This window comes from Schistocerca piceifrons, chromosome X (genome assembly GCF_021461385.2).
Source record: "Schistocerca piceifrons isolate TAMUIC-IGC-003096 chromosome X, iqSchPice1.1, whole genome shotgun sequence".
Classification (NCBI taxonomy): Eukaryota; Metazoa; Arthropoda; class Insecta; order Orthoptera; family Acrididae; genus Schistocerca; species Schistocerca piceifrons.
Genome location: NC_060149.1, coordinates 389,382,943 through 389,410,580, shown reverse-complemented (window position 1 = coordinate 389,410,580; position 27,638 = coordinate 389,382,943). Strand labels below are relative to the sequence as shown.

General features: G+C 37.1%; 1 protein-coding gene across 1 annotated transcript in view; it reads right to left on the bottom strand.

Annotated features, from left to right (window-relative positions):
• Positions 1-27,638, bottom strand: part of LOC124722377 (monocarboxylate transporter 10) — a 447,112-nt gene that overhangs the window by 108,256 nt on the left and 311,218 nt on the right. Inside the window, exon 3 of the mRNA XM_047247551.1 lies at positions 24,010-24,426. Coding sequence (XP_047103507.1) covers positions 24,010-24,426 — 417 coding nt within the window. The remainder of the gene's footprint in view (positions 1-24,009; positions 24,427-27,638) is intronic.

Sequence of the window (27,638 nt, the reverse complement as noted above, 5' to 3'; positions counted from 1 at the left end):
GTAAAATCTCTATATTATATACAGTTTGGAAAAACAAAAAAATGTAGACGGGGGGGAGTTTACACTGAACCTAATACTAACTCTAAATTCTGCTTGTTTTGTAATGAATTTGTATCTATTTTTAACATGTTTTATTAGATTTCTTTCTTGTCTGTCTGTCTGTTTGGTAAAAACTTTTGCAATTTACTTTAAACTAAATTTCCAGTGACCAATAGACACGAAATTTTAAGCATAGCTGAAAATGTGTTACAATACAAAATATATACATTTTCTTATTGATCTGTTGGCTATGGATTGTGGATGGGGATAAAATAGTTTGGTAATGCCTGACATATCAGCTGCTGTGCAGGACTGGCATGTTGTGTAGGCGGTATCATAATGCATTCCAGACTGTATGTGATCAGCAGGTATGGCTGATCAGAGGGAAGGGAGGGGTAGAGGAACTGGAGGAATTTCACAAAAAAGACTAAAAAGCAAAAAATAGCTGTTTAACTAAAAATAAATTGTTTATGAAACATGTCTTTATATCTGACTAAAAAGTAAAACATAATTTCCCCTAGGCCCATACTGATGGTTTTGAAAATTTTTGCTTGTGAATTTTTAACATCTGTGACAATACTTCTAAGATATGTAATAAAAATATAGGGTCCATGCAATAGATAATGGTTAGGAAGTGAACAATTTATGCATCAGTTATGTATTGCAAGCACCCCACATTTTTCATTATAAATCTTAGAAGTATTGTCATAACTATCAAAAATTCACAATCACAAATTTTTAGGTTACCTGTCTTGAGTCAGAAACCAGTTTGGGGTTAGTAGAAATTATTTTATATCATTTTGGTTGCTTTAAATGATTGATATTAAAAATTTATTTTTAGTTGAATAATTATTGAAAGTAGCTTTCCTAAAAAAATAATTAAATGTCATAATGGCAAATTATAAAAGAAACCTTGGATTACTGCAGGTATCAGTGTCTCTTCACAATGAAAAAAGGACTTGTACAAAATAGTCAAAATAAGTAATGACCTAGATATACTTTCTTATGATAAACAGTACTGTTACGTATTAAGAAAAGTTGTACAAAATCCAGATAGATGCACAGTTTGTCTGAACTGACAGATCAGATAATAAAACAAAATCACTATAGAATATTTTTACAAGAGGGACAGGGAGAGAAGCCATAGATCAGACAATTTCTGTTAAAGAGAATGGGAATACTGTAGAGGACAGTTCATGTGTAGCAAATATTTTTAATAATTGTTTTTTAGAAATAGCTGAGAAAATTGGTCCAAATAGCTAGAAATGAAAGGAAAAATAGTATGCTGAAGAAGTAATACAGAGGACATTTTGTGAATTAAAAACTGATCTTGCATATCAATCTGAAATAGAGAAGATCATCATGACTCTAAAAAGTAAAAGCTCATATGTAGTGGATAATATTTTCAATGAGCCATCAAAAAGTTGTGGGCCTACAGCACGTAATGTTCTTAGCCATTTATGTAACACATCATTAACTCAGGGTTTTTCTGAGTGAAATTGAAATATTCCATTGTTAAACCTTGATAAATAAAAAGTTCGGCTCCACAGACATCAATAACTATTACCCATTGTCACTCATCATTTTCTGCAATTTTTCAGAAGGTAATGTACTCCATGGTTTTCACTCACATGTGTAGTAAAGGGAAACTTAGCTAACCACACTTTGGATTTCAAAAGGGCCATTCTACTGACAAGGAAACATCATCAAGTTGACCTTATATTCTAAAGAGAAAAAGCAAACTTGCAAGATATCAACCATAACAATTAATCCCAAATGAAGATTTAGGCCTCAATGCTGATAGTATATAGCTATCACCTTCTGAAAACACATCTTTTAAACCTTCATGCACTCCAATGGTTTGTCACTTGCTCTGCCCCACTGAAGCCACCTAATGCCCAAACATGAAGTACTCTACAGAGGAGTGACAACCAGAGCCCTCTTATTCATGGTAAGCTGAAGGTGACAGATTAGGAGGCAGGAGGTGGACACACCTGCCCATATTTCGAAATATTTTTTGGGATCATCTTTTTCTACACAGAAAATAGTAAGTACTCATAAAATAGTAAATAATATGAGTACTTAGTATGTTAACTTCATGCACATACATGTTCAATATTTACTTAACAATATTCTTGAATTGATATTCTGCAGCTTTTTATACAGCACAGTCCACCCCCATTAGGTGAGGGGTCAGCATGGCAGAATGCCATAATAAGGGGCCTGTGTTCAGTTCCTGGCTGGGGCAGGGGAGTTTCTCTGCTGAGGGACTGGGTGATGTGTTGTGCTCATCATTATTTCATACCCATACCCATATCTCCAACACACAAGTGGCCCAATGTGGCGTTGGATGCAATAAGTACTTGCCATCGGCGGCCGAACTTCCTTGAATGGGGGACTCCCAACCCACAGTGCTGTACGCTTATTTCCACAGCACTGAGAAAAGTTATAAGGAAATCAAGAAATATGTATGTTAGAGAAGAAATTAACAACTCTGGCAACAAAATAAAATCAATATGGAATGTTGTCAGAAGGGAGACAGGAAAAGTAACCACTGGGGTAGGTAGTATTACTATTACAGAGGACAACACCATCCCAACCAATGGGATGGATTTAACAACCATTTCTTAAGTGTAGGAGAAAAAATTGTGAGAACAGTTCAAAAGAAAAAGGTAGGCAGTACGTGGAAGAGTTTGTTTTGAAAAAAATTAGTCAGATTAAGTTTCACCTAACAACCACTTGTGAAATAAGTAAAATTATTAAATCTTTGAAAAATAAATGTTCTGTTGGAGTAGATGACATCTCTGATAAGATATTACAGCAATGTGGAGCAATTACAGCTGATGTTCTGAGCCACATACGCAGCGCATCACTAACTCAATGTATTTTTCCAGACAGGTTAAAATATGCCATTGTCAGGCCTCTCTACAAAAAGAGGGACACCACAAATGTCAATAATTATCAGCCAGTATCCTTGCTTACAGCATTTTCAAAAATCTTCAAGAAAGTAATGTACTCAAGGGCGGTTAGCCATCTCAACAGTAGTGGGATACTTAGTAAATCACAGTTCGGATTTCAAAAATGCTGTTCCACTGAGACAGCAATATACAATTTCACTGTCCACATAATAGAGTCTTTAAATAGTAAAATTTCACCAATAGGAATTGTCTGTGCCTTGTCCAAAGCATTTGATTGTGTGAACCATGACATTATGTTACAGAAATTACAATTCTACAGTTTAAATGAAATAGCATATGAGTGGTTTACGTCATACCTATAGAACAGGAATCAAAACGTTTCCTTATATGGGTCAAGTGATTTAAATAAGTTTGCCACTTCATCTAACTGGGGTGAAATTACATTAGGTGTTCCACAGGGTTCAATTATGCGTCCCTTTCTGTTCTTGATATATGTGAACGACCTCCCTTCCTATCTGTAACAGGAAGCTGAACTGACACTGTTTGCTGATGATACAAGCATCTTTATTAATCCAGTAAAAGAAACTCCAATTGAAAATAACACAAATAAGGTCTTTGGAAAAGTCATTGATTGGTTTTCTGCAAATGGGCTTGCTCTAAACTTCGAAAAAATGCAGTACATCCAATTTTCTGCTGCAAAAAGTACAGTTCCTTCAATAAATATAACACATCAACAGAAGTCAGTAGACAGGGTAAAGCATACTAAATTTTTGGGTGTACATATAGATGAGAATCTTAATAGGAAAAGTCATATTTTGGATCTTCTAAAGCAACTAGGTTCAGCAACTTTCGCAATCAGAATAATTGCCAATTTTGAGGATATAGAAATCAGTAAGCTAACATACTTTGCATACTTTCACTCAACATTTAGACAAAAAGTATTCACTGCTCAAAACAAAGTAGTTAGAATAATGCATGGAGTTCCTAGTCGCACATCTTGTAAGCATCTTTATAAATGACTGGGAATTCTTACAAAAGCCTCACAGTACATTTACTCACTAACAAAATTGTTCTCAACAATATGGACCAGTTTAAAAACAACAGTGACATTCATGATTATAATACCAGAAAAACGAACGACTTACACTATCCTTTACTCAACCTATCTTTGGCACAGAAAGGGGTAAAATATGCTGCTATAAAATTTTTCAACAAATTACCAGATGAAATAAAATGTCTGACAGACAGCAGTAATAGCTTCAAAAATAAATTGAGATCATGTCTTCTTGACAACTCCTTCTATACCATACATAAATTCTTGAATAGGAATAAATAAATCTATAAATATGGTATATGCATTTTGTGCCAATTAAGAGAATGGGGTAAATAATAGAAATATTTATCTTTAATTCTGTATTGTAATAGGTATATATAAAAAAAACCTTGTTTCATATGTGCATTTCTTGTGCACTTGACATGGTCCGCATCATAACGGCTACTGTACTGTGCGATTGATCAATGGAACACCCAAAATAATAATAATTATTATAATAACTGAATAAACCTAAGCAACTGATGTGTTATTATGAGATGAAGTTAATAATTTTCAATTCACAATATAGTCATGCCAGTCACGCTAATGCATAGTGCATCTCCTGCAAATGTATTTGGCTTTAACAGTGCAGTTTGTTAAACAATCAAAAAATCCAGAAGAGTGATTTCAGTAATTACATAATGTTGTGTTACTTCTTTAATGACACACTCTTTTATTTACATGGTATTTGTGAAATGCAAAATAAAAATGTTCAGAGCAAACTGATCTCCAGCACCAAGTAAAGGCTAGAAACTGTACGCTTCAACATAATAAATGAAGCATGTAACCAATGTGAAAACAAAAATTAGCAAACCTCATATTCACTTGCAGGGTGGTCAGGTGTTTGGTTTTTTATCAGCTTGTTGAATATTTCAGTCTTTGTTTGGTGTTTGATACCAAAGTATGAGGGGATTTTTTTTTAGAATTCCATCCATATCATTATTTCATTTAATGATTTGCAAAACCAGGTCAATAAACATTTGGTGCATAGTGGCCTACTGGTGTGTCCTGTATTCATGACTTTGGTTAATCATGGTCTGTCTCTTTCTTTCTTTACATTCGGCTGTCTCTGCCCACACACCCAACCTATGCAACACACCTGTTAATCAGTTGTACCTCAGAGTTGTACACAATTTTGTTTTCAGTTTATTGAATGCAACATACTTAACCTATTTGTGAATTAATAAATTGAAATAGAAAGGTAACATCTTGATGCTTTTTGTGATTTAAAAAAGGGGTGGCTATAAGATGAAAGATTCTCCAATTGCATTAGCCAAACAAACAACAAACACCAGACAAGATGTTTGGTTTTTTATCTTCTTTAGGTCTACAGAAGGATGGGGTGAAGGATCTTATTCATTACAGTAATGTGAAGAAACACCTTTTATAAGTATGATCAAAATCTGTTTCAAGAAGCATTAGTAAATTTCTTTTTCAAACTTCTGGAGATTTAAAAGAGAAAATATCTACAGCTCATTTAAACCTGTGACATGATACAACATGGACGTAGTTACCGTTCCTCTGACTGTGGTACTAAATTAGATTTCATATGCTATAACAGCAGTGATTTGGGTTCAAATGTGTATTTAGGTATAACAAAAATGGAGGCTCTCACAGATAATGTTTTTGCAACATCTTGTATAGAAACTATTGTAAGAATTTCAATGATCAGAACAATAATTTTAAATATCTGTTGATGCTAATAATTAAGGCAACAGAAACGTTTTCCCAACTGTAGTAACATTCTTTAATGATGAAGTTGGAATAGTAAATTACCTATTAGATTTTTGCAAAGAACCAGCTGAGACATCAGAGCCTGTTATGAATGTCATAACTGTAGCACTCGCAAAACTTCATTTGGAGCTTACTAATGTTTTTGCTTATAGTGCTGAGAATCCTTCGGTCAATTTAGTTGCGTCTGCTTGAAGTTTCAGAGGTTACAAAATCTGAATCTGAATATCCTTAAAGTTAACTGCAATTGCCATATCTTGTGTAATGCAGTTGAACACCGTATGAAATTATTATCTTTTGATGTTGAAAGTCTTGTTTTAAAGGTTTTTAGTGCATTTTCAATCAGTGCTAAATGACAGGAAATGCTTCAAGAATGAAGAAGGTGTGAATGAGTTCAATAAGATTCCAGAATGAAATTCCCACTCTGCAGTGGGGTGTGCACTGATTTTAAACTTCCTGGCAGATTAAAACTGTGTGCCGGACTGAGACTCAAACTCAGGACCTTTGCCTCTCACAGGCAAGTGCTCTACCGTCTGAGCTACCCAAGCACAATTCACAACCCATCCTCACAGCTTTAATTACACCACTACCTCATCTCCTACCTTCCAAACTTCACAGAAGCTCTCCTGCAGACCTTATTTCTTAATTTTTTTTTCAGAAATTCATTAAAGTTCTGGAATCCAAATATGTAAATCCTGTAGAATTGTATAATATTATGGTCACATTGAAAGAGGATACTGAAGCATGTAAGAATGATTATTTCTTCAGGGCAAAAGCTAATCAGAAAATGTTGAAACTAAATGAGGTTAATCAAAATAAATTTAGGAATGAAGGCCTTTTAACCTACTAAAGAGCCAAGGATACTCTTAAAATTGGTTTGACTATGAAGACTCTCATTTTAAGATTTTCATTTACATGTATGTAGGAAAAATAACCCCTACGTAAGAAAAATGTGTACAGGCATCAAAGATGGTGGGTATTGAAGAAGACATTGATAAAGACTTTTTTGTGCAAAGTGATCCAATTACTAAATAAAACTTTGGAATGTTTACAATTACTATGATTTATGAATTCATTGTAGTCTGAAGTTTGCAACATGCAGTGACTTTTACCAAAAAATCAAAGGTAATAAAAATAAATTGATAACTGTGACTAGCAGCAATAAATATAATTTTTTGTGTTTGCTACGTGTTTTATTGTATTCACCCCCCGACCTCAGCTCAACAAATCCTTTCACTACGACAGCTGCAGCAGGGTGGAGCAAGTGACAAACAAATGGTGCATGCTCAACAGTGCTAAAAATGACTGAAACAGAAAAGCCTCATCAAGTACAAGTGTGAATGGAGGTGATGGAATAGTGGCTATGACAGTGACCAGAAGTGGAGGAGGTGCTGATGAAAAGGTGTTCGTTCTGGATTCAGGAACATCATGTCAAATGACTAGTTACCAAGAGATAGTACAAGACTTAGAGATGGGTAACTTTGGAAAAGTGAAACTGGCTGATGGAAAAGTTTCCAATGTGACTGGTAAGAGAAGTGTTATTATGAGAACATTAAAATAATCTGGTGATAAGTCAATCCATTTAATAGAAGTACTTCTGGTGAAAGAACTGGATAGGAATATGTTGTTTGTTAAACAGCTGGACAAGGAAGAAATGTGTATTAGATTTAAAAATGGTGACATCGGTGCATCTGTTGGTAAGGAGCAAGTATTGAGTGGAAGATCATCAAGCACTGCAAATATTACAAAATGAATGACAGTACAGTGATGCCCCACAGCAAAATAATACATTAACAAGTGGAAAGTGGAGCAACAGCCAGTCAAGCAGAAGCTTTGCAGCACCAAACACTTGGACACAGGGTAGTTTTACCTAAAGTATGCAGAACTATTAAGTACAAATAAAAATATGAAGTGTGTCAGCATGGCAAACTGAAAAGATGCCCTTTGAAACCAAGTCAAACTACTGTTGAAAATGTTGTACAACTGGTACGTAGTGATGTAGACTATATTAAACAGATCTCCTTCATTGAGCAATGATCACTCAAGATATTCAGTATTGAGAGTGCTAAAGCATAGAAGTGATGTGTTAATCTTTTGTGGAGCTTAAGGGATGCGCAGAGTGTCAGACCGTGAGGAAACTGCAAAGTTTCCAACAGACAATGGGACAGAGTACTTCAACATCAAATTTGAAGACTTGTTCAATCCAAGTTGTTGTATCATAAAAGCACAGTTTAGTCTCCTCCATCCAACAGAAGAGCTGAGTGCCTGAATTACACACCTATACCCATCTTTAGGTGTCTACTGTTTCAAGGTGGTGCACCAAACACCCTTTGGGGGGCAAGCTCTGATGTTAGCCCACTACATGTGAAATATATGGCCAACTAGATCCCTTGATTGAAAAATCCTATTTCAGGCCTGGAAGAAGAAAGAATTTATTAAAGAAGATTTGAAAATACTCAAAGTTTTTGGCTGCAGACCCTAGACAACATATTGGTATCTGACAAATTCATGGAATGAGCAGAAGAGTGTATTTATCTTGGAGTTGAAGCAAGATCAAAAGGATATCATCTGCAGAGAACTGGAGAGAGAAAAATGCTTCTAAGATTTCATCTTTGACAAGGCTACAGTAAACAAGGAATTGTGTCTTACAGTGGAAGTAAATGTGAGGAGAGTAGACTACAACAGCTCATCCACATAGCAACGAGGTGACAGCAAATGATGTCAATACAGTGCAGTCCAACTTTCCAGATCTATCAACAGATGGCAACAACACACCACCAAGGAAACCAGAACGAGTAGCAGATGCAGCTGAGTGTACAGCTGTTTGAGGAAATGGCAGCCAATTTAGGGTCAGAGAAGAAGATAGATATGATACAAAAGATGGTGCAGTCACCAACAGTGCAGATAGTGATGTATGTGAAGAGTGTAATATGGTGTTAGAAAGTGAAATTCCCATAGCAAAATAGGTTTATAATGGTCACCACATGTGACAAAACCAGAGAAGTGTGGTTCATGTCACTTTTCATGTTCTTTATCGATCATGCATCAAGTGCACCCATCTAATCCAACATTAGGAGAAAAGGCTTTAGCCCCAGTTCACAGGGACTAATGACATACAGCCATGTTGATGGAGATGAGTAAGCTAAAACTTTACAATACATGGCAACTTGTTGACAGATCAAAAGCTAATAGTATTATACAAAGTAAGTGGATATTTACAACAAATCAAAATAGGGAAGGTGATATTACTAAATTTAAAGAAATATTAGTAGTTCTGTGTTATAGTCAGATATCTGCATGAAGATGATAATACTATGGTAGGTAGTGCCATTCTATACATTGTAAGTGTGTGTTTACCTGCAATATATTTACTAACAGTGAGAATGTGTGCGTTACAATTCAACCACCCTATCGTCATAGACATCTCAATATGCATCACACACTTTAAAAATTATAACAGAGTCACAGTATGCTGCTATGTGGGAGAACATGAGTGTTTCATCAAACACAATTTTATGTTGAACTATATCCAGTAGAATTGGTTTGCTCCAGAGCAGACAACATGAGACCCATTTTCTGGCTACACAAGTAGAAAAGAGATACTGCGCTTGGTTAAGGACAGTCTTGGCCTCAGGGCTATGGAATTTACAAAATTGTTTGACAGTGCAGAATCAACTATACAAGTCAGTCAATCAGTACAGGTTCTGATTATTATACAGAACATCAGTTGCACATTATAAACCACAATTTAGGAAAATCAGCTGTTGAAGTGCACTGTCTCACAAATAAACACAAGATTATGTCCGATGAAAGAAAACTGTTGTCCCATGCATCAATCTAGTGTGGCTCTGAAATCAAAGTTGTCATTATAATTAGACTACGCATCAGTAACTTTAACTGGGACAGTAGTTATAGACTTAACAACACATGCAAGTGGTCTCTCAACGTTGAGAGACTAGAAAGAAATTTGCTGAGTTTTTATACATTCCAACAGTCACTATTAACATTGTAGACATTGACACAATCTTTGGCAGCATGATGTCATGATGAATCAATCTATCAATTACATGCCAATTATGAGGCCTCCACAGCAGAAAGTATGGCGGCCAGTTGTTTCTGATGAAGTCATGCAGGTTGTTATTGGAAGCTAAAAATTTTATTCTAATCTGAAATGACAAGCAAACCATGAATATTTTGTGCAAAGAACATATTTGATCAAATTAGGTCATGACCTGAAATCCCCTGGGGATATGAGAGCTGTTTGTGATACACCAAACGATGTGAAGGATGTGTCAAGTGTTCCCAGTGAAATTTCTGCAGTATAGTTGAAACAACCTGTGTATCATGTGGCTTGCCACTTGTTTCTGAGGTTGTTTCAAGTGGAATAAGTGTTTTAACAGTTTTGATGATTAGTTCTGAATAGAATTGTAGAACTACTGCAGGCTACTGTACACTACCATAAGTAAGCGTAGACTACGGTAGTTTTTGTAGCTGTGAACCATCTATAAATTGAGTGAGGATATTTAAATGGCCACAACTTTTTTGTTCTGCATAGTATCTTCCTCTCTGTTACTTAAAAAAGAAATGCCTATAGCAAAATTACAATTGTCAATGTTTAGTTCAGGTTTTATTCAGAAATCATTCATATGTAATGTAAGAGATCTTTTATGTTTGTGCATGTAAACTGTACTTGCAAAAAAAATAATTGTTTTGGTTACAGAAATATTCAGAAGTTATGTGATCAACTAATTTTTATTGCTTACAAAATACAATTTATATATATTTGATGCCCATTAACCAATGAAGCAGTTTATATTTTGTATGGATGTAAAATACCCAATGGACTAACAATAAATGATTTGCTGTTTTGATTATGGTCAAAGCAAAAAAACAAAAAACAATAAGAATTCATCAGCTCTCAGTTTCTCAAAACAATCATTTATGTTTCTTTCCCTACAAATGCTACCAACACTACTAGTAATCCTATGATTTACTGTGATTTATGTACTGTACCAAAAATACCAAACCTTAGTTTTGGTAAAGCGCAACTCTATTTTTGATGTAATAAACAGTTCACTTGCTTTCTTCCCCATCTCTCTCATTTTTATTTGACTGCCTCTTATAGGTGTAAAAGTGGTCTGTGCCAGTTTTCATACTGCTTGCATTGAAATTTCATGCTCTGTGCACAAATGGGACATACAGAATCTGCATGTATAGAATAGCTTAGTCTGGTGGTCACTAAAAATTGTAGAGCCCTACAACAATGTCCTCACAGCACTGCAGCAAATAAACAAAACACATCCACCTGCATCAATTTAGCAATACTACAAGAAATGTTGATGAGCTTCTGGCAACTAAAGATACCATTAAACAGAGGTGTAAGCATCTATGCAGAAGCTACTGACCAGTTTCTGTTGTTCCACTCTAGTCCAAATTCTTCATATCTCACACATACAACTGCCTAGATAACTACTAGTATTTCAAAAAGTGTGATTTTCTTTCCACCAGATGATTTGCTTTTCGACAAGGTAAAAATACTACTTGTGATGCCACTGAAGCTGTTAACTAGATGCTAACTGCATTTGAAAATAAGAATCTGGAATCTGATGCACCTTGTGATCTCAGTAAAGCATTAGACTGTGTAGCCTTCAACATCCTGTAAGGATCTCAGTTTACAAAATATGCTCTTTGGTCAAAGTAACTGTGAATTTTCTTTTCGTCATTGCTACAAAAAATTTATCATCCTACATGGGCATTAATTCAGCAGTATATTATGCATACCAAGATACCTGGCAACTCATGAAAATTAGCAATGAATTGGTTTTCTTGTAATGAACTCCTATACAAGCCTGACAGAATCTGAGAATTAATTCTGCGATTAACTAAAGGTGTTGAAAAGGATCATAGTCTTTGACACTGATTCTAAATTATACTGAGGAGAACATATTACTTATGTCTGCAAGAGTATGCTTGAGTATGCTTCCTCATGTGAAAACTGGCAAACACTATCATAAATGAGCATCTGAAGATGACATACTTTGATCTCTTCTAGTCACATATCTTATACAGTATACTGATATAGAGATATCCCTTTTGTATCAGTGAAACTCCATAATTTCAAGAAAGAAATCAGAACAATGAGTAAAGTGAATGATAAGGAAGTCTGCTGACCCCTCTTTTCCAAGTTGAAGATACTGACTGTCATAAACCTGTATATTCATACAAGACCTCTTACTGCATGGCCAAATACAGTTTTCGTGTGAGACTGTTAATGACCAGCAACCACTTCACTATCAATGCTGTTTCACTTACCAGTGCCCAGTCACACAATGTTAGTTGCAAGTGACTTTAACCTAATGAGTTTAGGCTTATGATGTCATTGTAGCAATGATGGTTACTAAAGTTAATGAAACCATCAAGAAGGCTAAGAGATTATTTAAGCTAGAAAGAGCAGATAAGCAGTTGTTAGCATTATGCTTAAATAGTGAACAGATACCATTTAGTTTCATTATGATGGATGTAGAGGAATTATGGGCGAAGCTTAAACTGATTGTAAATGGCACTCTGGAGAAGTATGTGCTGTTTAAACGAATTAAGGATGGCCATGAGACACTGTAGTTCAGTAACAAAATTCAGAAAATGCATTGGAACCAGAGATTGTGGCACTCTCAAGTCAGAAAAGAATGTGGAAACATCAAGAGGAAACACAAGTAACAATTCTTGTGTCGGTTAAAGACTGATTTATGAAGCACACAACTTCCACTGTCATTTCTTAGCAAAGGATCTTGCCAAGAGCCTAAGAAAATTATGGTCCCACATAAAATGACTAAGCAGTCTGGTGTGGTAATAGAAGACACAAAAGGAAAGCTGAAGTTTTAAATTGGGCTTTTAAAAAATCCCTCTCGCAAAAGTATTATACAGACATACCAGTGTTTGACCCTCACACAAACTCCCATATGGAGGACATATAAATTGGCGTCCCTGATGTTGAAATGTATCTGAAAGGTTGAAAACAAATAAGTCAACAGGTGCAGATGGGATCACAGTTCAGTTTTACAGGGAGTAAACTATGGCATTGGCTCTCTACTTAGCTTGCATTTGTAGTGAATCTGCCATGCAGCATGAAATCCTAAGTGATTAGAAAAGAGCACAGGTGACTCCTGCATATAAAAAGGGTAAAAGAATGGCCCTACAAAATTACATACCCTTATCCTTAACATCCCTATGCTGCAAAATTATTGAACATATTCTAAATTTGAATATTATAAATTTCCATGAGACAGGAAAGCTTTTCTCAGCAAATCAGCATGAAGTTAAAAAGCATCCATCATGCAAAACTCAGCTTGCCCTTCTCTCACACAAATATCCCGTGAACCATGGATACAGGCAGATTCCATATTCCTATATTTCCGGATAACATTTGACACAGCACCCCAGTTCAGACTGTTAATGAAGGTCTGAGCCTACAGAATAGGTTTCCAGATAAATGACTAGTTCAAAGGCTTCTTAAGTAACGGAATGCAGCATGTTGTCCTCTAGAGCAACAGTTCATCAGAGACAAGGGTATCACCAGGAGTGCCACAGGGAAGGATTTCCCTTGTTTTCTAAATACATAAATAATCTGAAGGATAAAGTGAGTAGCAGTCTGTGACTTTTTGCTGATTTCTTTTTAGTGTATAGGAAAGTATGATTGTTGAGCAACTACAGAAGGATACAGGAAGACTTGGACAGAATTTCTATTTGGTGCGATGAATGGCAGCTTGCTCTAAATGCAGAAAAATGGAAGTTAACACTGATGAGTATTAAAAACCATCCTGTAATGTTTTAATGCAGTATTAATGATGGGCTGCTTGACACAGCTATGTCAGTTAAATATCTAGGCACAACACTGCAAAGTGATATGCAATGGAGCAAGTACCTAAGGACAGTAGCAGGGAAGGTGAGTGGTCAACTTCAATTCATTTGGAGAGTTTTAGTTAAGTGTAGGTCATCTGCAAATGACAAAATATATAGAACACTGGAAGGACCCATTCTTGAGTACTGCTCAAGCATTTGGAATCTCCACTAGGCTGGATTAAAGGAAGACATCGAAGCAATTCAGAAGCGGTCTGCTAGATTTGTTAGCACTAGTTTCCATATACACGTGAGTGTTACAAAGATGCTTTGTGAACTCAAATGGAAATACCTGGAGGCCTGTTGATGTTCTTTTTGTGAAACACTGCTGAGAAAGTTTAGAGAACAGGCATCTGCAGCTGACAACAGAATGATTCTACTGTTGCCAATGCAAATTTCACCCAAGGACTGCAAAGACAAGATAAGATAAATTAGGGTTTGTACGGGGATGGTCTTCCTATTAAGCATGGACCTTGCCATTGGTGCAGGGGCTTGTGTGCCTCAACAGTATAGATACTGTAGGTGGAACCACAATGGAGGGGTATCTATTGAGAGGTTAGACGAATGTGTGGTTCCTGAAGAAGGGCAGCAGATTTTTCTGCAGTTGCAGGGGCAACATTCTGGATGATTGACTAATATGGCCTTGTAACATCAACTAAACTGGCCTAGTTGTGCTGGTAATGTGAATGGATGAAAGCAAAGGTAAACTACAGCCTTAACTTTTCCCAAGGGCATGCAGCTCTACTGAATGGTTAAATGATGGTATCCTCTTGAGTAAAACATTCAGGAGGTGAAATAGTTTCCCATTCAGATCTCCAGGTAGGGACTATTCAGAAAGATGTTGTCAGCAGGAGAAACATAACTGACTTTCTACAGATCAGAGTGTAGAATGTTAGGTCCTTAATTGGGCAGGTAGAATAGAAAATTTAAAAAGGGAAATGGATAGGTTGAAGTTAGATGTTGTGGGAATTAGTGAAGTGAACATGGGGTTATAAACACAAAATCAAATAAGGATAATGCAGAAGAAGGTTAATTAATGAATAAGAAATTAGAAATGTGGGTAAGCTATGATGAATACCATAGTGAATGCATTATGGTAATGAAGACAGACACAAAACCCACACCCACCACAGTACTACAAGCTTACATGCAAACTAGTTCCACAGATATGAAGAGATTGAAAAAAAGAATGACAAGATAAAAGAAATTATTCAGGTAGTTAGGAAGCCAAAAATTTAATTGTGATGAGGTCTGGAAATTGATAGTAGGAAAAGGAAGACAAGGAAAAATATTAGGTGAATATGGAAGGGGGAAAGGAACAAAAGAGGAAGCCTGGTAGAATTTTGCCCAGATCATGATTTGATCGCCACGAACACTTGGTTTAAGAATCATGAAAGGAGAATAAATGTGTGGACGATGTATAGAGACACTGGAAGGGTTATGGTTGATTATATAATGGTAAGGCAAATATTTTGGAGCCAGAGTTTAAATTGTAAGACTTTTCCAGGGCCAGAAGTTGACTCTGACTGCAATTTATTGGTTATGAACTGGAGAGTAAAACTGGAGAAACTGCAAACAGGTAGGAAATTAAGGAGATGGGACCTGGGTAAGTTGAAAGAACCAGAAGTTGTTGAGAGTTTCAGAGCAAGCATTAGGCAGTGTTTCACTAGAACAGGGGAAAGGAATACAGTAGAAGACGAATGGGTAACTTTGAGAGATGAAATAGTGAAGTCACCAGACTATCAAATAGATAAGAATATATAAAAAGACAAGAAAAATGCTGAAGATTAGATAGGGAGATCATATAACAAATGAGGAGGCAATGAATAGAAACTGAGGAGAAAAGAAATTTGTGGTACAACCCAACTAGAAGAGTGAATCAGTTGGTAGGACACATTCTGGTATCAAGGAATTACCAATTAAGTATAGGAGGGAAGTGTTTATGTTGGGAGGGCAGGGGGGGGGGGGGTTATAATAAAAGTCATAGAGGGAGACCAAGCGGTGAATAAAGTAAGCATATTCAGAAGGATGTAGGTTGCAATAGTTATTCAGAGACAAAGAGGCTCGCACAGGATAGAGTAGCACAGAGAACTGCATCAAACCAGCTTTCGGACTGAAGACCTCAACAACAACATAGAGGTGTATAAACCCTTGTTTTTACCCCGCTCCATTTGCAAGTGGAATAGGAAAGGAATTGATCAGTGGTGGTACACAGTACCCTCCACCCTACACCAAACAATGGCTTGTGGAGTATGTATGTATGTAGATGTAGATGTATGTGCCATTCTCCAAAGAGACATTACTAACACTGGCTGTAGAAATCACCCAGCATAAACACGTATTCACAAGTTACACAGAAGACATTGATGCATACAGTTAGAAGGTTTGAAAGCAGGTTTCCAATCAAATGTAGCAAATGCTGGAGCCTCTCAGAGGTTTCCAGCTGTAACCTATCTACACACATTGTACAAAAACCAATGTGAATAATGCAGCCTTGTGATACCTACTAGCATGACTCAGGACATGGAGAATGTGATTTACATCTAGATCTTTACACTTAAGCCACCACAGTATTTGTGTGTGAGGATATAAAATTTACAAAACACACTGCCTTCACCTTTTCTTGATCCATCTGTGAGAAGTGCAGGGCAGAAAACTGTTAGTGCTTCTCTGTATTTTCACAACTATATCAAATTTTATTTTTGTCATCATTATTCAAGATATGAGCTGGGGTAAGTAATATTTTCTGCACTCATATTGGAAAATGGGCTCTCGGAATTTTAAGAGACTGGACATCTGTGATTTATGGAACCTTCATATTATTATCTGCCAATGGAGTTTGTCGAGTATTTCTGTAATGCTCCTGCAATGACTAAAAAATCTATTACAAAATGTGAAGTTCTTCTTTGGTAAGCATCACAGACCAATAAATAGTACTAAAGTACAGTTACAATGTGTTTTTAAGTGTCATTCTTTGTAGGTGAATTACACTTAACCTATATTATTTCAAAAAATCATAATCTTGCACCTGCCTTCTCCAACACTTATCTGATTGTTTCACCTTATATTACTCCAGAAAGATACTCTAAAGTACACTATGGTTGTGAAATATTCAAGTGAGCTATTCTGATGTTATAGCCAAAACAGTTTTGATAACCTCATTTATTTACATGCACTACATTACAATTATTTTGATCCAAAGTGACTGCCAGACATTGCATCATGTGCCTATCATTTTCAAGTCTTTATGAACTTCACAACAAATTCCTAATGATGTGATCTTCCTGCATACAGACTTCTCACCCACAAACAGTTATATAGAGCTCACCTCCTAACAGCTGCTTTCTGTGTGCACACCACTCAAGAAGTGAGGCTAGTTCTTATGCAGATTCTATACTGAATTCAACTGCAAGCAATCAACTACAGTTGATTTTATTTCAGCAGCATCTTCAGATATTTTTACCATGTTTTTATTAAGTTCCTTTCTTGTTTGTCTGTCTGTCTGCTCAGGACAAATTTTGCAACAGATTTTAAACTAACTTCTCGATGAGCTATAGACTTGAAATTTTAAACATAGCTCAGAACTGTATGACAATGCAATATTAACTCAGTTTTTTGTAAGTCTGTTCAGTAAGGTGGGGGGGGGGGGGGGCATGTAAGGTATGTAACACCAGTGTGTTGTGCAGGTAATCTTGAAATGCATTCCAGGTGATTTGCAAGAGGATGGAGAGATACAGCTGAGCAGAGGTAGGGGGGCAAGAGGAGATGTATATTGCATTATTGTCTGTCTGCCTGTTCAGTATAAATATTGCAATCAATTTTAAACTCACTGCATGATAAGCTAGAGACTTGAAATTTCAAACATAGCTCGGAACTGGATGATAATGCAATATTAAATCGCTTTCTTGTCTGGTGTGTAGCAAAGGGCACTTTGCTTAGCACTGATATTTCCCAATGAGCTAGAGACTTGAAACTTCCAACATAGCTCACAACTGGATGGCAATGCACTGCTAACTCACTTTCATGTCTAGCATGTGGGGGAGAGAACTTTGTGCCATATTGAAAAAAGCACGACAACACAAGAACTCTTGTCTCTGTCTCCTGTCTCTAACTGTTAGGGTGAAATGTCTCCCTATCAGAATGGTATAATCACTAAATTTCTGCACTTCATTTGTTAAGCTTTACCTGAAGTTTTCCATCACTTCAATATTTCATGTGGGAAGATGATGAAAATCAATGATTAATATTTTTTGCTCACATCTGATGCTTACCATTGCCTATATCATCTCTCACACTGATTCTGACCTCTTTAGAGATCACAGTTTTTCATTGCAATAAATATGGAACCACCATTGGTACTCATTCTATGAATTTAGTACATACTCCATCTTTAATTTAATTTTATACTAATGTTTATTTTTTTGCATAATCAGCTTTCTGTTAGCATTTTTGCCTTCGTTTTATCATTTTCTGAAATGAAGACCTCACGTGGGTTCATTTACAGAAGTTGAACTGTCACTTCCAGAAGTTTGCTACATAATAGGAATAATAAACTCTGATAAACTGGATATTAAAGGGGTAAGGAACATTTAGTGACATCAAATGCAATAGGAAAAAAAGCTCTCTACTCTGATGACAAGGGTTCTGAGCCATGAGCCTATGGTGAAAGGGAGAGGTGATTCTAATAAATATGATAGGTCATGGAAACAAAAACCTATGCCAGTGACATTGATTGCATTTCACTGCATTGAAACTGAAGGCAGATTCTGATTCTCAGCAAAAGGAGTACACTGTCAACCCTTATTTGTCTGTTGACTGCAACCCATTGAGGAATCACTTCATGACTGCACCCAGAAATATGTGAGCATCACATTATTTACTGTGGCAGTTTATTTATCTGATTAAATGTGTAAACTGAAATTGAAGCCTGTCTCAGAATTTGATGACTTGATTTATGTTTGTCGTATGAAACTCTCTACCACTGATAACTCATGCCAATATGGTAATTGGAGCACACCCCTTCTAAACCTGAGCTACAGGACTGGCTTTGTGCCACCATCATAGATTATGGACCAATTCATTTATACAGACTGGCAATCACATCACCCAGCTTTGTCTCAAGCCCTTGTCAAGGAAATATAATCTCCCCTTGTGTTGTAACTGGACAGTGTTGGATCCTTTCAAGTTTATTAGCACATTTCTGGAGACTGTCACATAATTTAAATATCCAGTGTTAATACAAAAAATGGAGATAGTTGTTTGGGGACTTCTAAGGATGTACAGTGCATAATCTATGTAGTAAACTAGAGGCAAAAGACTAATGTAGTCTATTCTAAAAATTTTCCTCTTCAGAGTCCTTGCAGTGCAGATATGGCAACTGAACTAATAAATACTCTGGTTGGACCATGAAAAGTAAGTTAAAAACACAGGAAATTGCAACAAAGGTGCTTCAGTAATTTAAATGTGACTCTCTGGAAGAAAGAGAATTTTGTTCTCATACTGAGTACATTTATAGAATCAGTATTTGAGAAAGAGTGTGCAACAATTCAATTGCCTCCATATCCACATGTATTTGCAAACTATGAATACATTTCATGTATTTCATAATGGCTGTAGTCGCCACAGTGCCTGTTTCTTTAGACATGCCTACATGTCTGAAGGAACATTGACTGCATTGTAATTCGGGATAACACAGGGACTGCAGTATTGTACAATATAAGTACAGTTCAGAAGCATGAGTCAGGTAGGATAAATGTTTTCATAATGTTTTCTTTGTACTAAATAATTTTCCACAAGGAAGCTGTGGACCTAACTAAATCACTAACATTCCCAATAAGCATACAGCATGAATAAGAAAATAATTCCATTTAGAGTATAGAATGGTAAGCCTCTTTAAATGTGGGTTTATGCAAGGTAGCCCCTATGAACAATGCACAGAGCCCAATAGCGTCTGATTCCAACATATAACATACGCTGAAGAGCCAAAGAAACTGGTACACATGCCTAGTATCATGTAGGACCCCCATGAGCACCCAGAAATGACGCAACACAACATGGTATGGACTTGACTAATATCTGAAATAGTGTTGGAGGGAAATGACACCACGAATTCTGAAGGGCTTTCCATAAATCTGTAATAGTACGAGTGGCTGTAGATCTCTTCTGAACAGCATGTTGCAAGGCACCCAGATATGCTCAGTAATGTTCATGTCTGGGAAGTTTGGTGGCCAGCAGAAGTGTTAGTCAGAAAAGTGTTCCTGGAGCCACTCTGTAGCAATTCTGGACGTATGGGGTGCCACAGTGTCCTGCTGGAATTGCCTAAGTCCATCAGCATGTATAATGGACTTGAATGGATGCAGGTGACCAGACAGGATGCTTATCTATGTGTGACCTGCCAGAGTCATATTTAGATGTATCTGGGGTCCTGTATTACTCCAACTGCACATGCCCCACGTGATTACAAGGCCTCCACCAGCTTGAACAGTCCCCTGCTGACATGCAGGGTCTATGGATTCATGAGGTTGTCTCCATACCTGTAGACATCCATTTGCTCAATGCAATTTGAAATGAGACTCCAGTCATCAGCAGTTCAATGGTGTTGTTGATGGGCCTAGGTGAGGTGTAAAGCTTTGTGTCATACACTCATGAAAGGTACACGAGTGGGTCTTTGGCTCTGAAAGCCCAAATCGATGATATTTCCTTGAATGGTTCACATGCTGACACTTGTTGGTGACCCAGCATTGAAATCTGCAGCAATTTGCAGAAGGGTTGCATTTGTGTCATGTTGGACAATTCTCTTCAGTTGTCATTGGTTCCATTCTTGCAGAATCTTTTTCTGGCTGCAGTGATGTCAGAGATTTGATGTTTTACTAGATTCCTGATATTCTTGGTCACTCGTGAAAATCCTCATTTCATCATTATCTTGGAGATGCTGTGTCCCATCGCTCATGTGCTGACTATAACATCATGTTCAATCTCACTTAAATCTTGATGATCTGGTATTGTAGCAGCAGAAACTGATGTAACAACTGCACCAGACACTTGTTATCTTATATAGGTGCTGGCAGCCTCAGTGCCGCATTCTGCCTGTTTACATATCTCTGTATTTGAATACACAAGCCTATATCAATATCTTCGGCACTTCAGTGTATAGTGAAAACTGGAACTCAGGTGTACAGAAGGTGACTGGAAGACATATTTGTAGGAAATATTCTGGGAAAGTATAGTGCATCAGCAAAGTAAATCATATAAAAGACGCTAGTGTCACACATTTTAAGAGTAGAGCCTAGTGCTCCATAATAGGAAGTTTATATCTCATTGATTTGTTTTCACATTAATCTTTATTTAAATGTTGATTGAGTTACTGTGAGTATTCACAGATTCATCTCTGGAGTACAAGAATTTAGCAATCAAAACAGAATTTAATTTGTTTTAAAAAGTGTTTTCACTATCTGTCAGTATCGTCAGTTCCTAAGACAAGATGGTACAGTTTTTTTTTTTTTTTTTTTTTTTTTTTTTAAATAAGAGCGAGGTGAAGTTGAGAACAGTAGAAGTCATTTTCATTATTAGTAATCTATTTATGGATACCACTATTATTTTTAATCATGATTGCGTCTTGAAAAGAAATCTAACAAGACCATAAATGAATTGTGCAGCTGGTGGCAAAAAGCATAATTTCTTAAACAGCTTCATAAATGAGGCCTGAGGTGGTATGTCACATAAAATCCTCATTACACAGTTTTTTACAGTTAATACTTTATATCCAAGTGTAAAAATGTCCCAGAGTATTATTCCATGTGATATTAACACTTGTAAAGATCAAAGCCAGCAAACTTTCTAATGCTCATCTCACTAAAATCAGCAATTAAATTAATAATAAATTTTGAATGTAAGGGTTTGAGATGACCTGTAATATGTGCAAATTCTTATTAATATGCACACTCAGCAATTCCAAACGTTCAGTATAGGTAGTTCCTTCCATCTAGCTCTACTGTTATCAATCATTATATATTTTCCATTGTAAATAAATAAAGTAACAGTTTTTTATACTTAGTAGTGACCATTCATAGAAAACCAGTCAACGGTTTTTGTAAAAATTCGATTTCTGATCCCTTCCGTTGGTACATCTCTAGTACACTACCATTAGTAGCACAGAGAATCATATTTACTCCATCAGGAAGGGTGAGACTGTTTTTCCTTAGCAAGAACTGGACCATACTCAATTTTGTGCCAGGGGCATAAAAACTGCCTGACAGCTTCCTATTATTTCCATGTGAAGCAAACTGATTTCTTGTTGTACCTTATAAAGCCATCAACTTTATTTATTGTTTTGATGTAGATTTAAACAATGACATGCATTAGACATAATTTCTCTAGTTCTTATCACATGCTAGCTAGCAAAAGAAATACTGTCTCAGAAACTATCAAGTTTTTGCTCCGGTTCGGAAATATCGTAGGTCCGGGGTGCTATATTAGAACTACTACGTTAATGTTGTCATACATTTTAATTTACTTACACATTCTACTTTTCGTATACGGGGCGGTCAAATGAAAACGAGACAGTCTATGTCACGAGCATGGCACCGACGTTGGTAATGCAGGTAGGTATGTGTACAGAAATGACCTCTGTTGAGAATTTGGAAGAAACAGCGCGAGCGTTTAACGCTGTGGCATTTGTCTCTAGGCGTGCTCGACGTGAGGTCAGCGTCCCACTTCACCACGGAGGCCGGGAAAAAGGAACAGCGAGGTGTAGTGCTGTTTTTGACTGCAGAAGGAGTGTCAGAGAGTGAAATTCCTGCCCGAATGTCTGCTGAGTATTTCTAGTGCGCGAGTGTTTGCACGGAATAAGCAATTTCGAGGGTATGAGGTGTTACTGAAAGGCAGCAGTTGACCAGGGCAGGCTCATCAAGTCATTGCTGCGGTGGATGCTGCCGTCAGAAATGACAGCCGCTGGACAGTGGAAGACATAAGGCTCATATTGGGCATCAGTCACGGTACCGCTCGCGTAATCATAACAGAGAGTTCCGGAAAATCTGTGCCCAATGGGTTCCGCACAGCCTGATGGAGGAGCAGAAACTGAGCAGAAGGTCAACATAACTGCAGCACTTGGAACAGTATTACGGTGAAGAATATCGTTTCCTGTGCTGTAGGGTCGCGGGAGATGAAACATGGTGTCATCATTTTGTCATTTTGAGCCGGGGAGCAAGCATCGTAATCAACAATGGAAGCATACGGATTCATGCCCATCGAAAAAATTCAAAGCCGTGCACAGCAGCTCCGCCAAAGTCATGATGAACCTTTCTTTTTTCACAGAGCCCACTACTCGCTGACTTTCTGGAACACGGCGCCATAGTTAATGCAAAGCGGTACGTGGACACTTTGGAAAAATAGGAGCGTGCCATTAAGTCCAAAAGCCCAGGAATGCTGATAAATGGCATCATTCTGTAGCAGGATAATGCCTGCCCACACGTTGCCAAGCTTGTTTCGACTACGCTGCAGAAGTATAGCTGGGAAGCGCTAACACATCCTCTATGCACGTCCCGATCTCTCCATGTGATTTTATTTTTGGTTCAAAATGGTTCAAATGGCTCTGAGCACTATGGGACTCAACATCTTAGGTCATAAGTCCCCTAGAACTTAGAACTACTTAAACCTCACTAACCTAAGTCCATCACACACACCCATGCCCGAGGCAGGATTCGAACCTGCGACCGTAGCAGACGCGCGGTTCCGGACTGCGCGCCTAGAACCGCGAGACCATCGCGGCCGGCTTTGGTTCAAAATGGTTCAAATGGCTCTGAGCACTATGGGACTTAACATCTGAGGTCATCAGTCCCCTACAACTTAGAACTACTTAAACCTAACTAACCTAAGGACATCACACACATCCATGCCTGAGGCAGGATTCGAACCTGCGACTGTAGCAGTCGCGCGGTTCCAGACTGAAGCGCCTAGAACCGCTCGCCCACACTGGCCGGCTTTATTTTTGGTGCTCTGAAGAAAGACATTCGTGGATTTCGATTTGCTTCGGACGAAGAGGTGCCCACCTGAGTCCAATCGTGGTTCTGTAGGCAACCGCAAACGTTTATGCAAGTGGGCGCTGACCGTCTTGTCTCACGTTGGGATAAATGTATTAACAGCAATAATGATTGCTTTTAAAGTAATAAACAATTTAAAACTTACCTTTATTTTTTCCGTCTGTCTCATTTTCATTTGACTTCCCCATATTATCAGTTCTCCATGCAAGTCTGATGAGAAACCGCATGCATTAAACTCTATCTTTGTTAACATACTGTGATACTTAACTACAGAAAACAAAATTGATAGTTAAATTACCATGTGTATGTAGGGAACAAAGTACCCAAAAAGCGCTGAAGGAACAGCAATTGCCCAAATAACATACTTCTTTTTTTTCCATATGTCCACATTCAGTAGTGATTTGAAACCAGTTTTTACGTTGTTAGACGCATCACTGGCTGGTTTGACTGGCTTAAACAGCACTGCGCATAGCATCATGAGCGCCATTAGACCAGCAAGAAACTGCATACACGACTCCATTGACACTGCAGTCAGCAGGCCTTCGATAACAAAAGGCATCACTATAGTGAATACAGAGCTCCCAGCAGTTACAAATCCATTCACAATGCCCATGTATTTCTTGAAGTAATGGCCCAGAATTACAAGGGAAGGAGTGTAGACCAGGGAGGCTCCTGTTCCAAACATGATTCCATATGTGAAACAGAGAAGTTCTATCTGAAACAAAGGATGAAACCATATTGATGTTAAATTTACAAAAATATTAAATATTATCTACACATTATATCTGCCACTGACATTAACATAAGAAATGAAATAATTCTGTACAAGCTGAAAATGTATTACTCATTCATTAAAACGATACAGAAACATGAGACCAAAATATTCTCCAAGAAAAGCTGTAATAATACATTACATTACATGAATCATATTCTATACAGCAAACAAACAGGAGTCTCTGTGATAAGAAGTGTACGAGGTCTGAAGGGATGGCAAGGAGAGAAGCCAGCTCATACTAATTTTGTGGAAGAGAGAGGCGTGGAGAAGACGAAGTACAATTTCTTATAGAATAAAACTCAGAACGTTTGAAAAACTATGTGTATTTATCATGAAATAGACTAACACTACCACTTTTCTTATTTCAGACATACATAACACCTTTGCATAACATTTTCTGTCAGGCAGCTAAAGTTCAGTTAGAAGCAATACTTTCTATATTTACATTTTAGTAGTTTCTGACAGTGTACCACAAAACAAGAAAAATATCACTAATTGAAGGTTGAACACTATTGGAAGCTTCTGTAGCCTACAGCCATCTAGAATTTTCAGCTGCTACGTAAATACCAACAAACGGAAAAACAGAGTTCACGTTTCATAAGAAATGGCTCTCGTTAACCTTGGAAAATGTTCTACATGTCCCGAAATTCTTCAAACTGATACTGAATTGGTATGTCTTTCTGTGGGGATGAGTCATTTTAAGAGATTCCTCATATAGACGACAACAATTCTGATACTGAAACAATATTAGAAGAAGATGAAGAAGACTGCATTAATTGCGAAGGACATGGAAAGGAAGTGTTGTGGTATCAGTGCTTCATGCGCAGATCTTAGGCTGCATTTTCTGGCTGGGATGATGGTGACGCGAAAGACATACCCTGGAAGAGCAATTTTTGTGTATAAAGTGTATTGCCTATGTAATTAATCTTATTCTAAATTTTTGTTGCGACTAATATTTCATAACTGAGTTTCATGGTGAGCAATCTGTTATTGTATTTTTGGTGTTTCATCTTTGACTTCTATACATCATGCCACATACATAGTTTCTCTGAGTTTTTAAAAATTTCTTCTCTCTTAATGTAAACGTTTATATATTCGTTATCTTACCCATAGGTGGAGTAAGACGACGAAAATTATACTTTTTTTTGAAAAATGTTTTTCATAAATCGAGGAGTGATGACAGCATTTAAATATTTCTTATTGAACATAAAAATAACTGTTCCTTTAAATTTCAGGTTTTTAAATCACTTACTAAACTGTCAGAAAAATTCTGGAGCTTAAGTTCGTCATTTTACCCCAGCCTCCCCTAACTTGTATTTTAAAGTTCCTGCAAAAGATGTATGTAGTCGATGGGACGAACTTTAGTTGAAGACAGTAACTGAAAGGAATTACCAGGAATGGCGTGGTAAATTTGAACTGGAAAAGAAATAGCACTTGGTCAAAGTTTAGCACGCTACACGGTTTCTTAAAAATGACGAAGTCAAGTGTATGCTATATCATACCATTTCCAAAATTGATAACATCTATTGTACACTACAAGCGAGATATGCATGTGCATAATTCCGGAAACCAATAATTTAACAATGGTAATAGGTGTAAGCATATATGGAACGATAAAGACAGATGGAGCGAGAATATCCCAAGAAATAGCATTTGTGTTTGCTGAACATATTAGGCAAGATGCTAAAAGCCACACGCCTATTAGTCTCCACTGTGACTGATGTACTGGCAAAAATCGAAATATTACAGTCGCATCTACAGTGACTAACTTGACCTTACATCCTTAGTTAAGCATAAAAGTAGCTTATCATAATACTTTTGGTTCAGGCCACTAATTTTTGCCTAATGGTCTAGATTTCAGAATAATTTACTCAGCGTCACAAAAATATATTCAAATCTTTCTTCCTGGGGACTGGATTCGTCTTGCGATGAAAGCCAAGACTACTAAGCCTTTCGTACGTCTCAAAGAAACAACAACTGAAATTTTGTCTACCAAAAAACGTGTCAACAGAAAAAAACTGATGAAGGTCATCCCATCAAGTCCTTAGAGATGAGATGAATGAGGTTTGAGTGAGAGGTGTCTTGTACACTGCAGTTTAAAATGCCTTGAATGTAGATATTGGCGTCTCGAAAGTAACTATGTCTACAAAAAATTTTAATTTTTTGAGAAGCAGAACCAGCTATACAAAACTCCAAGAATGTTCACTGATAAAGAAAAGCAAAAGGACAAATTTTGCCTTCATTTTTACTATTTCTTCAGCAGCATCCATTGCAAAAGCCTATAGACATAAACTGCCATTAGATCATAAACATCCTTTAACTGTGTGATGCATAGCGTCCTCTAACGTGTACAGCTCTTAAGTTTTGGAGTTTTCAAACATTTCTGGGGCTGCAAATAAACACAGTCCACTGCAGCTGGCGCTCCCTACTGGTGTTGTCCCCTGCATGCATTTGCGGCCTAGTGACTGACTGTAAACACCAGAGAAGTGTCCTTTAAAAGTCGTCCACTGCAGTGAAAATCATGCACTATAGGTTTAAGGGGGAACGACAGGGTCACGGACGAAAATACTGCTCAAATTCAGGAATTTTTTCTCGTTACTAGAATGCAGTAGACAAATGGAATTTACTGCAATGAATAAATTATAGATTGAAGTTTTTATCGATATTTTTTAATTGAAAAATATTAATATATCCACTGTGTAATTGGGATTTTCCCGAGGCAGCTCTGAAATTTGGAAGATCGACGGTTGGCGGTGTAACTCCGGATGTGGTTACCTGAAACAGGAAATTAACATATCGCCCAGATCCTTACGGATGTAACTTTAGTTCATCGTAGGGATTTGGCAAAAATTTTTTTTTGTCGAAATTATAGATATTTGAAAAAATCGCCATTTTTGGACCCCTCTTTTTTCACCGAAAAGATACTATCAACAAAAGAAAATCGGCTACGATGAACAGAAAAGAATTCAATTTGCTTCAAGGGAAACCAAAAAATCATAGCGTGGGCACCAACAACTATGCCGAAAACCCTCATAAGCCCTCATTTTCGTCCTCAAAACCCTTTTCGTCGAACAGCGCGTCGCCGCTGGCGTCTCTATCGTCACAGAATAGGCGCATTTCATCGCTAATTTTGATTTGAAAGGCATTTGTCA